Source organism: Carassius gibelio, chromosome A1 (genome assembly GCF_023724105.1).
Source record: "Carassius gibelio isolate Cgi1373 ecotype wild population from Czech Republic chromosome A1, carGib1.2-hapl.c, whole genome shotgun sequence".
Taxonomy (NCBI): Eukaryota; Metazoa; Chordata; class Actinopteri; order Cypriniformes; family Cyprinidae; genus Carassius; species Carassius gibelio.
Genome location: NC_068371.1, coordinates 31,273,377 through 31,295,270, shown reverse-complemented (window position 1 = coordinate 31,295,270; position 21,894 = coordinate 31,273,377). Strand labels below are relative to the sequence as shown.

The 21,894-nt window shown below is 35.4% G+C and overlaps 2 protein-coding genes across 2 annotated transcripts; one reads left to right on the top strand and one right to left on the bottom strand.

Annotated features, from left to right (window-relative positions):
• Positions 1-309: 309 nt before the first annotated feature.
• Positions 310-10,353, top strand: LOC127936970 (B-cell receptor CD22-like). Its single transcript, XM_052534249.1, has 5 exons — positions 310-439; positions 2,785-2,823; positions 7,222-7,431; positions 10,067-10,139; positions 10,306-10,353. The coding sequence occupies exons 1-5, from the start codon at positions 310-312 to the stop codon at positions 10,340-10,342; spliced, it is 489 nt and encodes a 162-aa protein (XP_052390209.1). The 3' UTR covers positions 10,343-10,353.
• A 5,314-nt stretch (positions 10,354-15,667) lies between these two features.
• On the bottom strand, positions 15,668-19,594 carry LOC128023998 (uncharacterized). The gene is made up of 2 exons (XM_052610690.1): positions 19,204-19,594; positions 15,668-18,952 (listed from the first exon to the last, which is right to left on the bottom strand). Exon 2 carries the CDS (start codon positions 18,572-18,574, stop codon positions 15,827-15,829), a length of 2,748 nt encoding a protein of 915 aa, XP_052466650.1. The 5' UTR covers positions 18,575-18,952; positions 19,204-19,594; the 3' UTR covers positions 15,668-15,826.
• Positions 19,595-21,894: the final 2,300 nt, after the last annotated feature.

Here is a 21,894-nt window from a genome sequence, read left to right as displayed (position 1 = left end):
AGCGGTGATCACGGAAGCAGCTTTACTGATTAGATGCGCATGATCATATCGTTCGATATATCGCCCAGCCCTACCCTAAAGGTACAATTATGTACTTTATTTTCTGAGAGTGTACAGACTCAGTACTTTTTAACGTGCTGAGTTTTTTTTTTTTTACTACACATTTCATTTTTGTGCTCTTTAGATCCGCCAAAGAATGTCTCAGTGTCCATAAGTGGATCTGTTGTAATATTGGAAGGAGATTCAGTGACTCTGATCTGCAGCAGTGATTCAAACCCTCCTGCAGAAATCAGCTGGTTTAAAGGAGGAATGTTTGTAGGTTCTGGAAGAATCTACAGCATCTCAAAGATCAGCTCTGATCACAGTGAAGAATACAAGTGTAGATCCATAAATGAATATGGAGAGGAATACTCTGCTGCTGTGACTTTACATGTCATGTGTGAGTTTATTAGATGGTTTGGTAACCCTTTCTATGAAGCCTGTATTTATAATAAATTATAGAGGTTTTCTTAAGGCATTATAATGAATGCATAATGCATTATAAAAAGCCTTATAATATGTTATATCAACTCAATAATAATCATAACAACTATTGTATTACATCATAATACTTACATGTTTGTGGAAATAAGTGTAAGAGTATGATTATTCATAATGCACTCAATGAACACCATATTAAATCTACTTCATTTTCAGTATAATGGACTGTATCATATCTTGGCATTGTTTATTTAAGATCTGCACATTATCTTATTACAGCTTGTGAGTGGTTAGATGTTGAGTGTTATTTGAGTGTTTGCTGTGGAGCTCGTGCCAATTAATTGATGTGAGATTAATACTCTAACTGAAAAATTCAATATTTAAATTATTACATTTTATTTTCATGGTCCCCGTAATCAATAAGCTATAACCAACTTTGCAAATACATGCCAACTAACTCGCATTAGAGTATTAGTATGCACAAGAATGGTAGAATCTAGTATAGTAGAATAAACTGAAGTATAATCAGTTTATCTGTTGGTTGACCATTAAAATAAAGTGTTAGAATATATTTACAGTAGCAAACATGCTAATACTCTAATGCCCGCTAGTCGAAAAATAGTTGCAGAGTTACACAGCAAAATCCGCAGTGTTAATTTAATACTCTTGAGTGTGGACTCATATAAACACTAAAGCAGTGTTAAAAGTAACACTGAAGCAGAGTTGAAGTTAATGAGATAATTAAGAAGTTAATTGAGTTATGACTGACCATTATTGAAGACACCTGATGTTAACAAGCAGAATCACCAAACGAGAAAATCACAATTTGTGTATCACCGTTATAGTGGTCAATGTTTGATTTAGTTGGGATCTTGACCCTTCAGTTATTGTCTTTAGATTTTATGTGGCTGTGGTGACTGAATTATATCATACAGACGGACCAAAGCAAAGGCAATCATGTGTGCCATTGATTGTGATTTGAGCTATTTGTTATAGAGTGACCTGAATGCCTGAGTTTAAGTTTCTTTACTGCATACATAAATTAAGTGAAAAAGAAAAGGAAGGAGCTCAGCATTTCTGACATAGTATGACATGTTTTTAATAGTTAGTACTACGTACAAAAGAAATCTTTTGTTGAGACACACAGACATCAGGAATCAGCATGAGCATCACAACAACGGTGACCATCAAAAAAGCATGTTGTAGCCAATAAAAACTCATCCATGGCTCCCATCATGCATTGCGGCATGAATAAATTATGAGCTGAACTGTCTTTTTAACTTTTTATTCTAACTATATTAGAATAAAAAGTTAATTTTTTGTATCTAGTTTTGTGATGTTCAGAGTTGGTCTGTTTATCTGAATATGTTGTTTGTCACCGTTGTTGAGATTCATACGCTGATTATTGTTATGTGTGTGTGCCTAAAATTAAATTTATTTTTAATTTAAAAAAAAATCTGAATCACTTGCAAGAGATACCTGCAAAATGTATAGAAAATACCGATTTTTTCATTGTGGAATCAAAGCTGTGACAATCAATAATGGTAGTTCTACTTTGAGAAAACACTGTAAATGAGTTCAATGACTCATGTCAAACAACGATTACATTAAAACATAATCATCAACACTGCGATGATTTTTGCTCTGGGTTTGACAAACAAACTTTAAAAGTAAAAATTTACAAGCCAAGATCCCAGCTAAATCAAACACTGACCACGATAATGGTGACACACAAATTGTGATTTTCTCGTTTGGTGATTCTGCTTGTTAACATCAGGTATCTTCAATAATGGTCAATCATAACTCAATTAACTTCTTAATTATCTCATTAACTTCAACTCTGCTTCAGTGTTACTTTTAACACTGCTTCAGTGTTTATATGAGTCCACACTCAGTGTGTTAAATTAACACTGGGGATTTTGCTGTGTAGCATCAGAAAAATGGGAAGGTATGAGTCTTATAATACATTATAACTATGAGAAGTATAATCCATTGTAAAAGTGCATAAAACATGTTCATTGTTATAAATAATCATACTCTTAAAAGCCATAACCACAATGAAGTCAATATTACAATATATTAAAACTGTTCTTATGAATATTCATGAGATGATACAACATATTATAATTTTTCAAATTTTTTTTTGATAATGCATAATTAATATAATACATTGTCTTAAGAATAAATGCATTATAAATATGGGCTTCATAAAAAAATGTTACCGATGGTTTTTATCATTTCAGCCCATATCAGTATTTGTTTTAATGTATAAGAGATATTTAATAATATGGCAATTGTTGATAGACCCTCCCAGGAATGTCTCAGTGTCTATAAATGGATCTGGTGTAATAGTGGAGGGAGATTCAGTGACTCTGACCTGCAGAAGTGATTCAAACCCTCCTGCAGAAATCAGCTGGTTTAAAGGAGAAACACCTGTAGGGTCTGGAAGAATCTACAGCATCTCAAAGATCAGCTCTGATCACAGTGGAGAATACAAGTGTAGATCCATAAACAAACATGGAGAGAAATACTCTGATGCTGTGACTTTGAACGTCATGTGTGAGTTAATGATTATTAAGTACACTGTCAGAAATAGGGGTACAGAAGGAGTCCATTTCTGTCCCCCAAGGTACAATCTACACTAACGTACCCCATAGGGCTTATTATTGGACCTTAAGGTACATGTATGTACCTTTTTGAGGGTCAAAAAGGTACATATATGTTCCCAAACATTAAAAGGTACATATATGTACCGTTTCTTTTAAAGGTTAAGGTACAATTTGTAGAGCCAGCCCTGATTGGCTGCTTGAATCTCAATTTAAAAGAACGTCCGGTTTCTTCTGTTTCTTTCTTTTGGCGGAGACGAAGTCATAGCACGGTTACGCATGGTTCTTACCAGATTGGGTAGTCCAGGTGCCAAAGAGTAAAAGTCCTGCCATATTTTTGCTCCATCCATGAACTCAGCTGCCTATTTCATCAGAGGATGAAACAAGTCATTTAGCCATGAACATTTATCATGTGATCCTCAACAGTGGTGAAAATTATTATTCATACTGCAGTGCATTATGGGAGTAATTCGTGTATTGCAACATGAAGCATTTTGTTGATTGTCACCATTGTAGAGATTCATATGCTGGTTCTTGATATATGTGTGTGTGTCTAAAAAGCACTGGAGTTCAAACTTCTGTATGTGTTACAACTTAAAAAAAAATTCAATACCCTGTAAATATTAGAGCAATTCTTTTTTTGTGTGCATGCTGTAGTTTCACTGGAATTATTCAAAGCCTAAACATGTGATAAGAAAGAAAACAGTAATATTTGAGACATAGTTAAACCAGCTCATTATGACTGTCTAATGTCACAGTTCTGTCTTCTCCACAATACCCCATGCAGAGCTACAGAGAGAGATCTAGCACAACCAGTCAAGGGTCAAGAGTACAACTAAACCAAACACTGATCTCCATGATGGTGGCATAATTTTAACCAATAAAACATCAACATCTGATCCTCTGTAGTTCTCAATAACATTCAGCGATTCAATAGTCACTTAATTATCTCATTAACTTTAACTCTTTGAGGACTTGGGATTTAACTTGAGAGTTGTTTGTGACTTGGAAGGAATGACTTGGTTCCTCTGGTGAAATCGGCTGCTGGACTTTTACTCTTTGGCCCCTGGACTTCCCACCTCTGTACAAAACTGGTCTCTTAAGGTACCAATCACAAGGGTACAAATTTGTACCCTTGAGGGTACAGCCCCAGTGACAAGCTATTGTACCCCTAAAGGTACAATTATGTACTTTATTTTCTGAGAGTGTACCCTCAAGGTTACAGATTTTGTACCCTTGGTATAGGGTACACTAAACATCAACATCTGATTCTCTGTAATGCTCAATAACAGCAGGTGTTAATCATTAATGCACAATCATCATTTAATTAGTCACTTAATTATCTCATTAAATTTAACTATTTGAGGACTTGGGATTTGACTCAAGACTCGTTTGTGACTTGGAAAGAATGACTTGGTTCCTCCTCTGGTGAAATCGGCTGCTGAGTTCATGGGTGGAACCAAAATATGGCAGGACTTTTACTCTTTGGCCCCTGGACTACCCACCTCTGGTTCTTACAGGGCTTTCAACCAAGGAGGTCCTTCAAAAAAATATCAGAAGCAGGTATAGAAGTAACCGACGTCGAGATGTACTGCATTCTGAGTCTATTCCATTGTTTTGGCAAACCAATTATCTCTTTAACAAAGACAACATGTGAATCCTTTGTCCTATGAGCGTCACTTTCATGCATGCATTGTCAAGGCTGTTAATAAAAGGACTATACTGAAACCAGGAGATGAAATGGATTTTCAGGCAAATTGCACTCACTCATTAGATGATAATTTCTATGTTATAATTAGACATTGTTTTTAAAATGAAAAGGATTTAGTAAATTCTGATTTTAATTCAGCATGTGTGATATATATATATATATATATATATATATATATATATATATATATATATATATATATATATATATATATATATATATATATATATATTATAGTCAACGATTGTACCGTTTTTGAAGGGTAAATTTTTGTACTGTTAAATAAAGGTACAAACTTGTCACCACAGGTACAAAACTGGTCTCTTAAGGTACAAATCACAAGGGTACAAATTTGTACACTATGCCAAGGGTACAAAAGCTGTACCCTTGAGGGTACAGCCCCAGTGACAAGCTATTGTACCCCTAAAGGTACAATTATGTACTTTATTTTCTGAGAGTGTAGCTGTGATGTAAATGTTTTATTTTGGTTGTAAATCATATATATTTCTGTTTCAGATCCACCAAAAAGTGTCTCATTGTCAATCAGTCCATCTGGTGTAATAGTGGAGGGAGATTCAGTGACTCTGATCTGCAGCAGTGATTCAAACCCTCCTGCAGAAATCAGCTGGTTTAAAGGAGGAATGTTTGTAGGATCTGGAAGAGTCTACAGCATCTCAAAGATCAGCTCTGATCACAGTGGAAAATACAAGTGTAGATCCATCAATGAACATGGAGAGGAACAATCTGCTGCTGTGACTTTACATGTCATGTGTGAGTTTATTAGATGGTTTGGTATCACTTTCTATGAAGCCCATATTTATAATACATTATAGAGGTTTTCTTAAGGCGTTATAATAAATGCATAATGCATTATAAAAAGCCTTATAATATGTTATATCTACTCAATACTAATCATAACAACAATTGTATTACATCATAATAATTACATATTTGTGGAAATAAGTGTAAGAGTATGATTATTCATAATGCACTCAATGAACACCATATTAAATCTACTTCATTTTCAGTATAATGGACTGTATCATATCTTGGCATTATTTTTTTTAGATCTGCACAGTATCTTACTACAGCTTGTGAGTGGTTAGATGTTGAGTGTTATTTGAGTGTTTGCTGTGGAGCTCATGTCAATTAATTGTTGTGTGATTAATACTCTTACTGAAAAAAATGCATTATTTAAATTATTACATTTTATTTCCATGGTCCCCTTAATCAATAATCTATAAGCAACTTTGCAAATACATGCCAACTAACTCTCATTAGAGTATTAGTATGCACAAGAATGGTAGAATCTAGTATAGTAGAATAAACTGAAGTATAATCAGTTTATCTGTTGGTTGACCATTAAAATAAAGTGTTAGAATATATTTACAGTAGCAGACATGCTAATACTCTAATGCCCGCTAGTCGACACATAGTTGCAGATTTATCTATCAACAGCTGTCTAAAGGGTTCCATCAACATAATCAAACTAATAATATAATACAAATATTCCAAAGCAAATGTGTCATATACAAATTCATCTGATCTGATGGATGTTTGAGATAATTTATTATTATCATTATTATTATTATTATTATTATTATTATCATTACTTGTAAGTTGTATTTGTTTGCTTGAAGTAGCATCAGAAAAATGGGAAGATATGAGACTTATATTACATTATAACTATGAGAAGTCTAATCCATTGTAAAAGTTCATGAAACGTGTTCATTGTAATAAATAATCATATTCTTAAACGCTATAACCACAATTAAGTAAATAGTATAATATATTAAAACTGTTCTTATGAATATTCATGAGGTGATACAACATATTATACGTTTTTTTTTTTTTTTTTTTTTTTTTTGATAATGCATAATTAATTTAATACAATGTCTTAATAATAAATGCATTATAAATACGGGCTACATAAAAAGCGTCACCGATGGTTTTTATCATTTCAGCTCATATTAGTATTTGTTTTAATGTATAAGATATATTTAATAATATGGCAATTGTTGTTAGACCCTCCCAGGAATGTCTCAGTGTCTATAAGTGGATCAGGTGTAATAGTGGAGGGAGATTCAGTGACTCTGACCTGCAGCAGTAATTCAAACTCTCCTGCAGAAATCAGCTGGTTTAAAGGAGGAATGTTTGTAGGATCTGGAAGAGTCTACAGCATCTAAAAGATCAGCTCTGATCACAGTGGAGAATACAAGTGTAGATCCATAAATGAACATGGAGAGGAATACTCTGATGCTGTGACTCTGCGTGTCATGTGTTAGTTTATTAGATGTTTATATATATATATAATTTCAGCTCATATTAGTATTTAAAAGAAAAAAATGCATTAGAAGTCTTTAATAATGTGGTGATTGTTTTTAGATCGTCCCAGGAATGTCTCAGTGTCTATAACTGGATCAGGTGTAATAGTGGAGGGAGATTCAGTGACTCTGATCTGCAGCAGTGATTCAAACCCTCCTGCTCTGAACTTCAGCTGGTTTAAGGAGACTCAAAGCTCAGCTGTTGGATCTGGACAGAGTTTCAGTGCACTACAGAGTGGACGCTTCTACTGTGAGGCTCACAATCAACATGGATCTCAGAGATCAGACGCTGTTACTGTCACTGTTAAAGGTAGAGCAGCTCATATATTTATATTACTCTTTCTGAAGTGAATCTGCACTGTAAAAAATTGTGCCGTTAAATAACAGTAATTTACTGGCTGCAGGGGCGCCAGTAAAGTACTGTTAATTTACAGCTTTCAACCATTAATTTACCACTCTTATTTATTTTTTTATTTTTTTTACAATATTTTACCGTAAATTATACCATGGAAATTAACTCCACTCCCACTGCTTCAAACAGTTCGAGTTTAAAAGCTAGCATTCCTATGATGTTAGTACTATGAACTTATTCCATTTGAGTCCACTGAGAAGGAATATTTCTTAATATAAAAATGCAAACACTTAATGTGTAGTAGTAAAGAAACTAAATACATGACTTTAACTTAAATCACTGCAGTTAATTGTCAGCTATAGCACACATGTATGTGCTGAAGTACTTAACACAGAGATCACCACTGTATCAGCATCTTTATATAAAGCAGCAGAAAAGCAGAAATTGTGGCTCATCATTGACTGAAGCACAGGCTCTACTCTCCAGAACAATGGTGAACAACAAAACTGCATTAAACTAACAGATCTCTCTTGTGAAAACACATTAATACAGTTGAATTCAGCATTCACTCTCATTATCAGTGTATTTGTATTCTTTTTCTATGGATGTTCACAAATATTTTAGTTAAACATTTAACATTATATTACTGTTTTTCCTTGACTTAACGGCAACAAACTGTAAAAAAAACAGTTATTTATTGGCAGCAGGGGTGCCAGTAAATAACTGTTTTTCTACAGTTTGTTTCCTGTAAATTAATTACAGTTTATGACTGTTAAATTATGTTTCATGCTGTTTTTTCTTCATATTACATTTTTAACCCTTTAAACCCCACAACAAAATCCTCAGTTTTAAATGAAGACTTATAATGTGTGCACACTACAGAGTGTTTGAGTAACACTGAATTAGTGAAGTTAATGAGATAATTATGTGATTAATTGATGATTGAGCATGAGTGATGAACACCTACTATTAACAAACAGAATTACTAAAGGAAAGAGAAACACAAGGAATACAACTGACTTGAGCCACTGCCTTAGATGAAATCAACTGAAATAAAATAATTCATAAAATCTCTCAAGATCTGATTAAACAACTCATGAAACAGCTTCACCAGATTCACATTACTAACCAGACTGACTTTATTATAGCGGAAAAAAAGGAAAAAAAAGTAAACAGAAGAAAACAAATCTGGTGTTGCTGTTCATAGATTGACAACAACAAACACTCTATTATTTCTGATCCAATCCCATGTCCCTTCTCTTATTGAGTATTGACACTACAGCAAAATAAGAAACACTGCTGAGCCTTAAGTTATGAAAGACTGTTAAGAAAATTTCACTCATAAAAAAAAAAAACCTGCACTGATATTTAGACAGAAACATCAATAATCAGTGTATAAATCACAACAATGGTGACAATCCACAAAATAAATAAACAGATAGGTTCTGAACTTCACAAAACATGCTACTAAAACTTAAGACAAAAGCTAAATTAGAAGTACATAAGAATTCAAGAAAATAAGTGAACAATTCAGCATCATAATTTATTCATGCCGCAATGCATGCTGGGAGTCATGGATGAGTTTTATCCTGTGCTGGTACCCAGCATGCTTTGCATCATAAACCTTTTGATTATCACCATTGTTGAGATTTATATGCTGATTGTTGATGTCTCTCTTTGAGTGTTGCGGACACTGCTGGCCAAAGTATTTAAAACTCAAGCTGTTGTTAAATCAATATGTTCAGATTATCATATTGCGGTTCATTATCATAAAACGTAAGAAACAAAAAAATAAGTAAAAAAAAAATTGTAATTCACTCAAATATTGCAACAGCAAACTAAAATTTGATTACTAGAATAACACTTCAAGTCATTCTAGTAGATCATGCCGAACAGAAACCGCCATAATCACTTGATTATCAAAATTAACATTGCAGTAACAGATGTACCATAAATATACAAATACAGCAATGAAACAAAGTTTAAAGTACAAAGGTCAAGGGTCAGGAGCCCAACTAAAGCAAACACTGATCTCCGCAATGGTGATGCTAAAATAAACTAACATTATCATCTACATCTCTGTAATTCTCAATAAGATCTTTTGATCTCTGATCTGAAAGAAATAGAGTCAGTCTGGTTAGTTATGAGTGAAGTTGGTAAAGCTGTTTGTTGATTGTATACATCTTCGGTTGATTTCGTTTTAAGCTGTGGCTGAAGTCAGTTGTAGTTCTTGTGTATGTCTTGTTTCTTTTTTCTTCAGTGATTCTAATGGTTAACAGCAGCTGTTGATCATTGTCTGAATTCACTCATTAGTTTTCATTCTCTCTATCAGGTGGACTATATTAGTAAACTCATGTAGGGAATAGTGAATGAGGGTGTAGGGTGTGATTTGAAACACAGTCGCTGAGTGTTGACTTTGAACGTTGCTAATTTACGATATATAGCATCAGGCTACCTTCTCGAAAATGATAAATATTACCCAGAATGCACTGTTTTAATGAAAAACAGTATGTTACTGTCGAAATTTGGCCGTTTTTTTACAGCAATTTTTAACAGTGTGTCCAGATAATTTACTCTGTTGTCTCTGTTGCAGGACGTCTGGGAATATTGTACATATCTGTTGGTGTCATTTGTGGAGCTGCAGTTATCATAACAATGCTTATTTGGTAAGATGTGTTAAATTTACAGATATGACCTTCAGTAAAGGAATAAAAAAATAGTTGGTATTGACCAAATAAACATTATCACAGAAGAAATGCAAGAAATTTTTAATATTGTTGTAATGTAACATTAATTATTTACTCTTTTATGTAATACATTCATTTTTTTAAGGAGAAGCAGGATGAAAAAGAGAAAAAAACACACTTGATACTCAGGTGAGAAAAAAAAAAGTTTTTTAATCAATAGCCTCATCAATAACTAAGAGTTATGACTTTATAGTGAGTTTATAATCATTAGTTATTTATTTTGTCTCATTTTTTTTCTTTGGTTCTTTAATGTTGAAGATGAATAATTCCAGACCTGATCATGATAGATGTACAGCATCTGATGTTGAGTCGACTGAACATTTATATGAGAATGTTATGATAAGTTGTTGTTATAATCTGTTGATGTGAACGCTAATTAAATTATTATTATTATATAAGTTACCTAATATATATTGTATGTTGATACATTTTTATTCATTTTTTCTCCATTCTGTTTTATTGGCAAAGATTAATCATTCCAGACCTTGTGAGTTTGAGATGACTGAACCTGTGTATGAGAATACAATGGTAAGTTTTTACTCTTTACTTAGAATGTCAAATGTCTATTCACTAAATATATGGTGCAGACAATATAATTTACTTCTCAAGATCAAGTAATTAAACTCCTTTTTATACTGTCCAGGAATTTGAACTATATAATTTATTAAGTTATTAATTTATTTTCAGCATGAAACGCCGTAGTGTTTGGGACACTGCCTTTTCCGTCTCTCTGTGGGTGGAGCCCTGAATGATTGACAGCAGTGTCTTGATTTACAGAAATGTATTTACCAATTGGTTTTATCCAGAGAGACTTGCAGATAATGAGCCTTAAATGTGCTGTAATTTTATTTTATTTAAATCATTAAAATACCTTATTAATTGGTATAAAACAGTCTTGATTTACAAGAAACAAAAAGTGCATCTAAAAACGAATATAATCATGTAAAACCTCACTGTATGCAAAGTGTTACATATTCTGCTTATTCAGTTTATTTAAAGATTGTGTATTGCCCTTTTAATAAACTGTATTGTAGTACTGCAGCTTGTGTTCTTTCCTCTGTATTTACACGTGTTTGAGCAGCAGATGTCCTCAGCATCCTCAGGTGTTCAGAACATTGGCTGCGTCTGAGATCTCATACTCTCTAGAGCAGCGGTTCCCAAACTTTTTTCCTGCGCACCCCCTTCTATGTCCCAAACGGGTCGGTGCACCCCCAATCCCCACTTTAAAAAAAAACGCAACAAAGCTTTCTTTTATCGCCATATAAAGAGTCATGTTTAATCATTCGCAAATAACCAGAACACGCATGACAATAAAAACATCAACAAAGTTTCAATATAATGCAACAAAGCTACACACAAGTTTCCAATTTTAAGAGGACAAGTGACAGACACAAGCTCAGTAAGAGAAAGCACGGTTATTTTCAGCCGCGTAAAAGAAAAATTTTGCAGTAATAGGTTTGGCCTATTAAATGACCATGGAGCTTGCAGCAGCATCATCTCAACCCGTGGCTCGTCACGAATTCAAATGCGGCCCACCATGCTGAACACAATTAATTATCAGAGGTGGAAAGCAACGAATTACACAGCAAAATCCCCAGTGTTAATTTAACACTCTTGAGTGTGGACTCATATAAACACTAAAGCAGTGTTAAAAGTAACACTGAAGCAGAGTTGAAGTTAATGAGATAATTAAGAAGTTAATTGAGTTATGATTAAGCATTATTGAGGACACCTGATGTTAACAAGCATAATCACCAAACGAGAAAATCACAATTTGTGTATCACCATTATAATGGTCAATGTTTGCTTTAGTTGGGATCTTTGCTTGTCAAACCAAGAGCAAAAATCATCTCGTGTTGATGATTATGTTTTAATGTAATCGTTGTTTGACATGACTCACTGAACTCATTTACAGTCTTTTCTCAAAGTAAAACTTCCATTATTGATTGTCACAGCTTTGATTCCACAATGAAAAAATCTGTATTTTCTATACATTTTGTAGGTATCTCTTGCAAGTGATTGTTTTTTTTTTTTTTATCAAAAATTTTTAATTTTAGGCACACACAGATAACAAGAATCAGCGTATGAATCTCAACAACGGTGACAAACAACATATTCAGATAAACAGACCAACTCTGAACATCACAAAACTAGATACAAAATGAACATAAAAACAGCAAAAATAAAATATAGTTAGAATAAAAAGTTAAAAAGACAGTTCAGCTCATAATTTATTCATGCCGCAATGCATGATGGGAGCCATGGATGAGTTTTTATTGGCTACAACATGCTTTTTTGATGGTCACCATTGTTGTGATGCTCACGCTGATTCCTGATGTCTGTGTGTCTAAATAAATTGTTTCTTTTTTTTTTTACATAGAACTAACTATTAAAAACATGTCATAATACGTCAGAAATTCTGGGTTGCTTACTTTTCATGTATGCAGTTAAGAAACTTAAACTCAGGCATTAAGGTCACTCTATAACAAATAGCTCAAATCACAATCAATGGCACACATGATTGCCTTTGCTGTGATCTGTCTGTATGATATAATTCAGTCACCACAGCCACATAAAATCTAAAGATAATAACTGAAGGGTCAAGATCCCAACTAAATCAAACATTGACCACTATAATGGTGATACACAAATTGTGATTTTCTCGTTTGGTGATTCTGCTTGTTAACATCAGGTGTCTTCAATAATGGTCAATCATAACTCAATTAACTTCTTAATTACCCATACAAAAATGTAATATATGGCCATATATGTACTTATATTTTAAATAGCATGACATATATGTATACATATATTTGACTTATCTGAGAACACAATATATGGCTGCAACATATATCGATACATATATTTGACTTATCTGAGAACACAATATATGCCTGCAACATATATGTGTACATATATTTGACTTATCTGAGAACACAATATATGTTCAACATATATCTATACATATATTTGACTTATCTGAGAACACAATATATGTTCAACATATATCTATACATATATTTGACTTATCTGAGAACACAATATATGCCTGAAACATATATGTATACATATATTTGACTTATCTGAGAACACAATATATGCCCGAAACATATATGTATACATATATTTGACTTACAAGAGAACACAATATAAGCCCGCCACAGATATGAACATTTATGTGTCCAAACATGTGAAAAAATATTTGAGTTCCTCCATATATAATACCATATATCTGCATATATTACAGTATAGTATTGGTTTCTCGCATATATGGACAACATTAAGTATATATATGTTACATACATTTTAAATATGTGGAAAACAAATATGTATGTAAACATACATGCATGTGATACTGATGCATTTTTAAAGTGGTGGCATATGGTTATGGTACTTTGTGGATGTATTTGTCAAAAATGACAAAGAAAACACTGAATTATTGTACTAAAAATACTATATTTGGTATTCACACAATACAGACACAATATCTACAACTATAGACATTCAGATATAATATATAAAACATTTTGATTATTTTAAATATTGGCGTTTGAGGTATTCAGACATTAAGTATCATCTTTTCAAACTATTCAGACAAGTAAATAACATTTCTATTATTAACTGGCATTTCATTACATGACATTTTGACAAGTACAAACAATTAATGTCAAGGTATTCAGAGTTAGACAATATTCTTTTTAACTATCATTTAGCATTTCAATGACAAGCAACAACTCTATAAAGAATAATGTGTTTTCACCATTTGGTCTGCATGGGTAAAAATGTTTTGCATTCTATGACCCCTTTCGTTTTTTTAATCAATTCGTCAACTCATTACGATTCAAAAACATAAAAACATAATTAACCTTCAGGTTTGGAAGATTCATAAAGAGACACTTTCTCTGAATAACTGCAGCTGGAACAGCTGTCAGATGCCCCAACTTTTTGCCAACAGCAACAAAGTGGTGTGGGTTCGACAATGAAGCAAAAAAACTGTGTCGCTTTGTTTCAAAATAATGTCCTATGGCATAGCAGTGTTCCCCACTTACTAAGTCTGCAACAACAAACTTATCAACACTGAAAATACTGTTATCTGTGAGGACTACAACATGCGAGTTTCTCTTTCTCTCTCTCGAATGTCTTTTAGAGTGCGTAACTTCACCATTAATTACTGCCCTGTCACGGTAACTGACAAGAAGTTCTCTCTCTATGTGATTAGCTACATTGTGGAGGGCAAGGTAGTCATCTTGCTCAAGTCTTACTTTCTCATGTCTGCCTCCAAGTGCAATGACCTCTTTACATCTTATTGCACTCTGGGTGTGTGTAGGACTGACTAAGTCTTCAAAGGCTGAAATGCATTCAGAGGATGCATTTGACAGTGTTTTCTTGGCATATAAGGGCAGACCCTTTTGTAACTGAAATGTTTTGGCAATCTGCAAAGGGACCCCTTGTGTGCTCTTGATCATTTTGAGCAGGCTGTGATTATATGACTCAAATGTGAAAGCTGAATGAGCCCATAAAGGACCCCAGTTTCGCACACTTTGTGCAAGGTGAAGAGAGAGATGGACATTATAGGACATGTTTTGTATACCATAGAGATCCCCCATTTCCATCACAAATCTCCTAAGCATGATATCTGCTTCCTGAATTTGTTGCAAGGTGACACTTTCAGTTAAGAGCAATGCCAAAGCCTTCACAAACCGTGTCCAGTGGATTAGATAGCACTCTGGTAAGATCCCTTTAAGCACTGGGATGCTGTAGTAGAAAAGCCACATGTACCACTCATGCGCCTTCCAATAGTTTCTCTCTCGCAGTGATCTAGGCACTCTGGAGACACAGGAGGGTGGTTGAATAAGGTGAAGTTTTTGATCAATCACTTGGATACATCTTCCTACATACCATGGATTTTCACGATTGTCACTTCCAACCCACATATAAGTCATAGATCTTGCAACACCAAGAAGACAGGCGTGCATGTAGTCAGGTACGCAACCTTGTATCAGGTCAACTGATGGGATCAAGGACAAAATAGACGGTCCTTTCACTCCTTTCACAGTAGTGCGGTTTTCTATAGCCTCTCGAGCAAAATCTAGGCTGCTACCATGATTTCTGCTTTCAGTATCAGACTCAAAAGGATAGACCCGTACATGACCTTGACCCTTCTCAACGACTGTGCCTTTTTGTAAACAGTAAGAACATCCAAATTCTCCATTGAATTGCTTAAAATTTTGAATCATCGGTCTCGCAACAGAATCACACACTGCAACCAAGGGAAATACTTTGGACCGGCCATGAATACCATTTACACTGATCCACTCAAACCCATGAGTAAGCAATTGATTGCATTCTTTCACAAATAAAGGATAAAGGATAAAGGATAAAGGATTTTTTATTGTCATTCCAAAGCATGTACATGAGCTGGAACGAATTTAGACACTGAGGCCCGGTTAAAACCATTCACAATAAATAACTAACTACTCATCAATAAATACAATAGATAAAATAACAAATAATACAAGCCCATATTAATATATGGGTACAGTCTCTCCACACACTAAAAACCCTTAAAAATTAGCAGCATAGTAATAAAGTTAGTGCAATCTAATTTAGGACAGCAAGTTCAGTTCATCAATTCTGTAGTTGTCAATATTAAAAAGTCTCACGGCTTCTGGATAGAAACTGTTTTTTAACCTTGATGTCCTAGCTCTGATGCTGCGCAGCCTCCTACCTGAAGGAAGAGGGTCAAATAGTCTATTGGCAGGGTGAAAGAAGTCTTTCATGATACTTGCAGCCCTAGTCTTGCATCTGTTGATGTATATATCTCCAATTGCAGGGAGACTACAACCGATGACTTTCTCTGCCGTCTTAACCACACGCTGTAGGGCCTTCCTCTCTGTTACAGAGCAGTTTCCATACCACACTGTTATACAAGATGTTAGGATGCTCTCCACCACACACCTATAAAAAGATGTGAGAACTGTAGTTCCCAAGCCAGCCTTTTTAAGCCTCCTCAGAAAATACAGCCTTTGATGAGCCTTTTTTACCAGACTATTACAGTTGGATTTCCACTTTAAGTCATCGTTGATATGTACTCCTAGATATTTGTAGCTGGAGACAACTTTCACCTCAGATCCCTCAATACAAATGGGAGGGGTGTGCCTCCTATTTGTTTTTCTAAAGTCCACAATAATTTCTTTAGTCTTTTCCACGTTAATCCATAGGTTGTTGTCCTTGCACCAAGCCACCATTTGTTCCACCTCTGATCTATAGGCTGACTCATCATTCTGAGAAATGAGTCCCATCACCACAGTATCATCTGCAAACTTGACAACATGATTACTCGGGTGTCTGGCTGAACAATCATATGTCAGCAGTGTGTACAACATTGGGCTCAGGACACATCCCTGTGGTGAGCCGGTGTTAAGAACAATGGTGGAAGAAAATTTATTATGGATTTTTACAGACTGTTTTCTGTTTGTTAAAAAGTCCAGTACCCAGTTGCACAATGAGTAACTCAGTCCTAAAATCTCCAGTTTGTGTATCAATGTCTGTGGAATGATTGTATTAAAAGCCGAACTAAAATCCATAAAAAGCAATCTCACATAGGTGTCTTTGCTGTCCAGATGGGTAAGAGCCAGATGTAAGACTGATGAGACGGCATCTGCAGTGGACCTGTTCTTTCGATAAGCGTACTGATTCTGGTCAGTGCTGCCATCAATTTTCTCACTGATTTGAGTCATGACCAGCCGCTCAAAACACTTCATCACTATTGGGGTGAGTGCTACCGGGCGATAGTCATTCAAACATGACACGGTGTTAGTCTTAGGAACAGGAATAATAGTAGCAGATTTAAAGCATGAGGGTACAACTGCTTTTGACAGTGAGATATTAAAAATGTCAGTCAGTACCTCTGAGAGCTGAAATGCACAGTCTTTCAGAACCCTGCCTGGGATGTTATCTGGGCCTGCAGCTTTCCGTGGTTTGACTCTCTGAAGGACCCTCCTGACATCTTCTGTGGTAACACTGGGTGGCTGCTCACCAGGTGGAACAGTGAGTCTAGTGCTAGGAGTGTTATTAGAGACCTCAAAACGAGCATAGAAAGTGTTTAGAGCATCAGGAAGAGATGGATCTCTGGAGCATTCAATATCTCCTCTTTTATAATCAGTGATGCTCTTTATGCCAGCCCACAATCTCTGGGGGTCGTTGGTAGAAAAATGACCCTGTATCTTGAGAGCATAATCAGCCTTGGCTCTTTTTATGCCGGTATTCAAATTCCTCCTTGCCACTCGAAGCGCCTCCGTGTCACCCTTCCTGAATGCTGAATCTCGTGCTCTCAGAAGTGATCTGACCTCAGCAGTTAGCCAGGGCTTCTGGTTAGGGTGGATAGTTATTGTCTTAGTGGTAGTAACATCATCCACACACTTGCTTATGTAACAGGTGACAGAGGATGCATACTCGTCCAGATCCACCTCTCCAGCATCTGTTGCTGCCTCCTTAAAAACCTGCCAGTCAGTACTTTCAAAGCAGTGTTGCAACACAGAGGCAGCATTACTGGGCCACACTGTAATTGACTTTTGTGTTGGTTTCATTGTCTTCACAGCAGGGCTGTAGGAGGGAACAAGCATAACAGAGATATGATCAGACAATCCAAGGTTAGGAAGAGGGAGTGATCTGTAGGCTCCGCGTCTGTTTGTGTACACACGATCGAGGGTGTTATTTCCCCGGGTTGCAATAGTAACATGTTGATAAAACCTTGGTGTAATGTCCGTCAAATTTACATGGTTAAAATCTCCAGCAATCACATAAAATGCATCCGGGTACTTGTTTTGGAGAGAGACTATGTTTTCATGTAGTTCTGCTAGCGCCTCATTAGCTTTTGCGCTCGGGGGGATATAAACAACAATAATGAACACCGCTGTGAGCTCTCGCGGTAGATAATACGGCCGGCATTTTATGGTCATGTATTCATATGTATTCAATGGTGATAAGTATGTGTTACAGTTTGGCTTTGATGGACCAAACCATAAGGCTGCCAACATCACTTGTTTTGCTCTCAAATCAGGTGGTAATTCATTGACTGTATAGAGAAGTGGCCAAATACTGTAAGAAGATTTCTTAAACACAGGTACCCCGTCACAGCTAAAGGTTAGTGTGAGATTGACGTGATGCTCAGATTGGCCCTCAATATTTCTGTTAACCCTCTTGTAAAGCTCACCATCGGTGATATCTGTCAGTGGACTAGAGTGAGCAACACTGTTAGGCCTAGTCAACTGGCTGAAGAGTTCCTCTTGTTCCATCATATTCCTTAATTGTGATTCTAGTGGAAAAACAATAAAGAAGTGCCCCTGTTTCATATGATCGGCTATTCTACAAGAATATTGACAGTTAGGACAAACCACTTTTTCTCCCTCAATGTTTACAGAAATTGTGCATCCCTCACATATGTAGTGAAACTGAATATTTCTTTTCAAGTCATCAAAAGTTTTGTAAAAGTGATGTTTGGTAGATGACACAGCATGCCTCTGACTTATAACGTTAACAACTTTAAGTGTGTCTTCTAAAGCTTCATCAGTCAGTCCATGCTTGAGTTTTAAAGCAAGAAGAAGCAACTCATGCTGTTTTCTTGTATCCTCGACAGTAGCAGTTTGCCGTACCTGCCCATATGCACAGGAAGTGTTTGTTGAGGTTTGGTGGACTGGTGGTATGAATGAGAGTGGAGGTTCTTCACAGACCTGCAACACACAAAGAAATTTAAAATGTTATTTTATTTCAGCCAAGGATACCAAATAGCAATGATAAAGTATGTGTATTAATCTTACTATTATAAAGTAAAACTTGCATAACAATTAACATTCTGGTTTGTTGAGATTTCACAAATAAGCAAAAATGAGCCTTAATATGTGACCGGGAGTAGTTTTTAGAATTGAATATAATAATATTATTTTATATAATATTTATAGTATTTATAGAGACTAACATTTACCGATATAGTACTAATGAGTGCAGAATCAGTATCAGGCGACACAAGTGCAGGATCACAGGGGACGCGTCTGGGATCAGGACCATGTGAGTTCAGTGCAGGACCACAGGAGACGAGTGCAGGATCATGTCGGTTGAGTGCAGGATCAGGATCAGGACCATGTGAAATCAGTGCAGGACCACAGGAGACGAGTGCAGGATCATGTCGGTTGAGTGCAAGATCAGGATCAGGATCATGTGAGTTCAGTGCAGGACCACAGGAGACGAGTGCAGGATCATGTCGGTTGAGTGCAGGATCAGGATCAGTACCATGTGAAATCAGTGCACGACCACAGGAGACGAGTGCAGGATCATGTCGGTTGAGTGCAGGATCAGGACCATGTGAGTTCAGTGCAGGACCACAGGAGACGAGTGCAGGATCAGGATTAAGTGAGTCGAGTGCAGGACCAGGATGATGGGAGTCGAGTGCAGGACCACAGGACATGCGTGCAGGATCACTTAGGGTAACAGCAGAAACACATACCTGAAATAGGAAACCAATATTTATGAAAATAATATTACTTCAAGGCGGTATTCAATTCTTCAAGGCAGTATTCAATTGAACATGCTTCCTTAATCTCTGATAATACATGATTTTTTTTGTACAATAACTTTCCAACTTAAAATGAATAAACACGAGCTAGAGCTAAAACACTACAAATATAACATTATAACTAAGTTAGACTTTATAAAGTTGTTGCAGGTAAAATGGTAAAAATGGAAGCAGGTAGCCTGCAATCCTGACACAGATCAGTGTAGAATTAGACAGAATTTCATTGTGTTCACATGTAAAGTGACTTACTTTTTTTCTCCTTGGGGAGCCTGAACATGCCGCTGACCTGAAAGAAGAAAATAAGAAAAAATGAGAATTGTATTTTAACACTAAGCTTGACCATTTCTTCAGGGTTTGGCAATTTATGTCGATTTTTCTTTTTCAATTTCTCAAGTGATTTTATTATTATTATTTTCTTTAAGGTCCAGTTTACACATATGTAGATATTTTTATAATCAGATTTTTAAAAAACATCAGTTTGAGGTTGCTAAAACTTCAGTACAAAACACACACTTACAAACTTATACTTTATTATTGTTATTTTCCCCCAATCATTAGATTCAGCAGCATTTGTTCTCCAACATTAACGTTACATGTCAATCATGTCTCCTTTCTTTGCATGGCTACAATAAACTTAAACCTACCGAGAATCATCTTTCTATGGCTCTGAACCTACCTAAAGTTCCGTGTACTTTTTCGTTCATTTATTTATTTATTTATTTTTAACAAATAAATGAAAAACTAAAAAAATGTGTGGTTTTCTTTTTTCTTTTACACGGACCACCCCTGGTTATACATAAACAATTCTCATGAATGAAATGCGGAAAAGTTTTCCCCTTTCTTAAGCTTTCTAAATTTAACAGAAACGGATAATAATAATAGAAGCATGCTTGCTTGCTAGTTCACATAGACAGTATAGTTCAAGTTAGGTAGCTGCTAGAGATAATTGCTAAGGTAACTAACGCTATGTCTTATGCACGCATGAAATTGTATAGGTTATCAGTATAGTGCACTTACCTTTTCCATCGACGTGCTGTTCGTGCAGGAACTGCTGCACCCGTGGTAAGGTATTTTCGATACTCCATTTATGAACTTAAAATCAAAATGCCGTCTTCCATAATTGACTCTGAAATCACCCAAGCTAATATTTATTTGAACCTTCTTCTTCTTCTTCTTTATGGCAGTTGGCACACAGTGTCTGGTATCCGCCACCTTCTGAAATGTGTATCAGAATAATATATTTACCTACACTTAAATTATCTTTATTAAACCAGTTCTTCTAAAAAATTAAAAATAAATAAAAACCTTAATCTCCAGAATTAATTTGGAAAATATAATTTAATATCAAAATGTATCTCTTCGTCTATATTTGAACCTTGCCTGACCTTGCTTTCTTGCACATTTACTTGGTGGATTACGTTACATAGCCTCCGGTAACGGCCATCTGATTTTTAAAACTAAGATAATAATAATAATAATAATAATAACAACAACAATAACAATACCAAAAACATATTGGTTTTGATTTTTAAAAAATAAACATTTTTCTTATTGAGATTTTTTTTCAGTATTTCAAACCAGTTCTGTTACTATAGCAACACCCGCGTAAACCTGATGAACGTTAATGAAGAAGACACGACAAGGAGAGACATGTATGCGCTTGTGAAATGGTGTGCCGGGGTTGTTGAGGAGAAATTTAGTATTGTTCACATTAAATACATACAAAATTTTGATTTGGAAAGTTTTGTAAACGGCGTGATTACATACGAAGACGAATTTGCCGTCGAGTGGGGTGTGGGAAAACGACCAAAAGGTGGATTCCCCATTTATATGGCTACCGTTCAATCAGTTGGAGGTAAGTGCAACCCAACGTTTTTTTTACTGCTTTGTATTAGTTACACAGGGATATAATGTAAGGGATAATGTAATACGAGGCGGTTTATAACTTTTAGACGTTAACAACCCCGACTGGCTGAATGCAGAGGGGCCTTGCATCAGCCTGAAGGCTTGCATTCTCAATAATAACCGCCTCGCTATAGGCTACATTATTCCTCTTATTACATGGGTAACGTTATGTACAAAATAAATAAATAATTTGACACA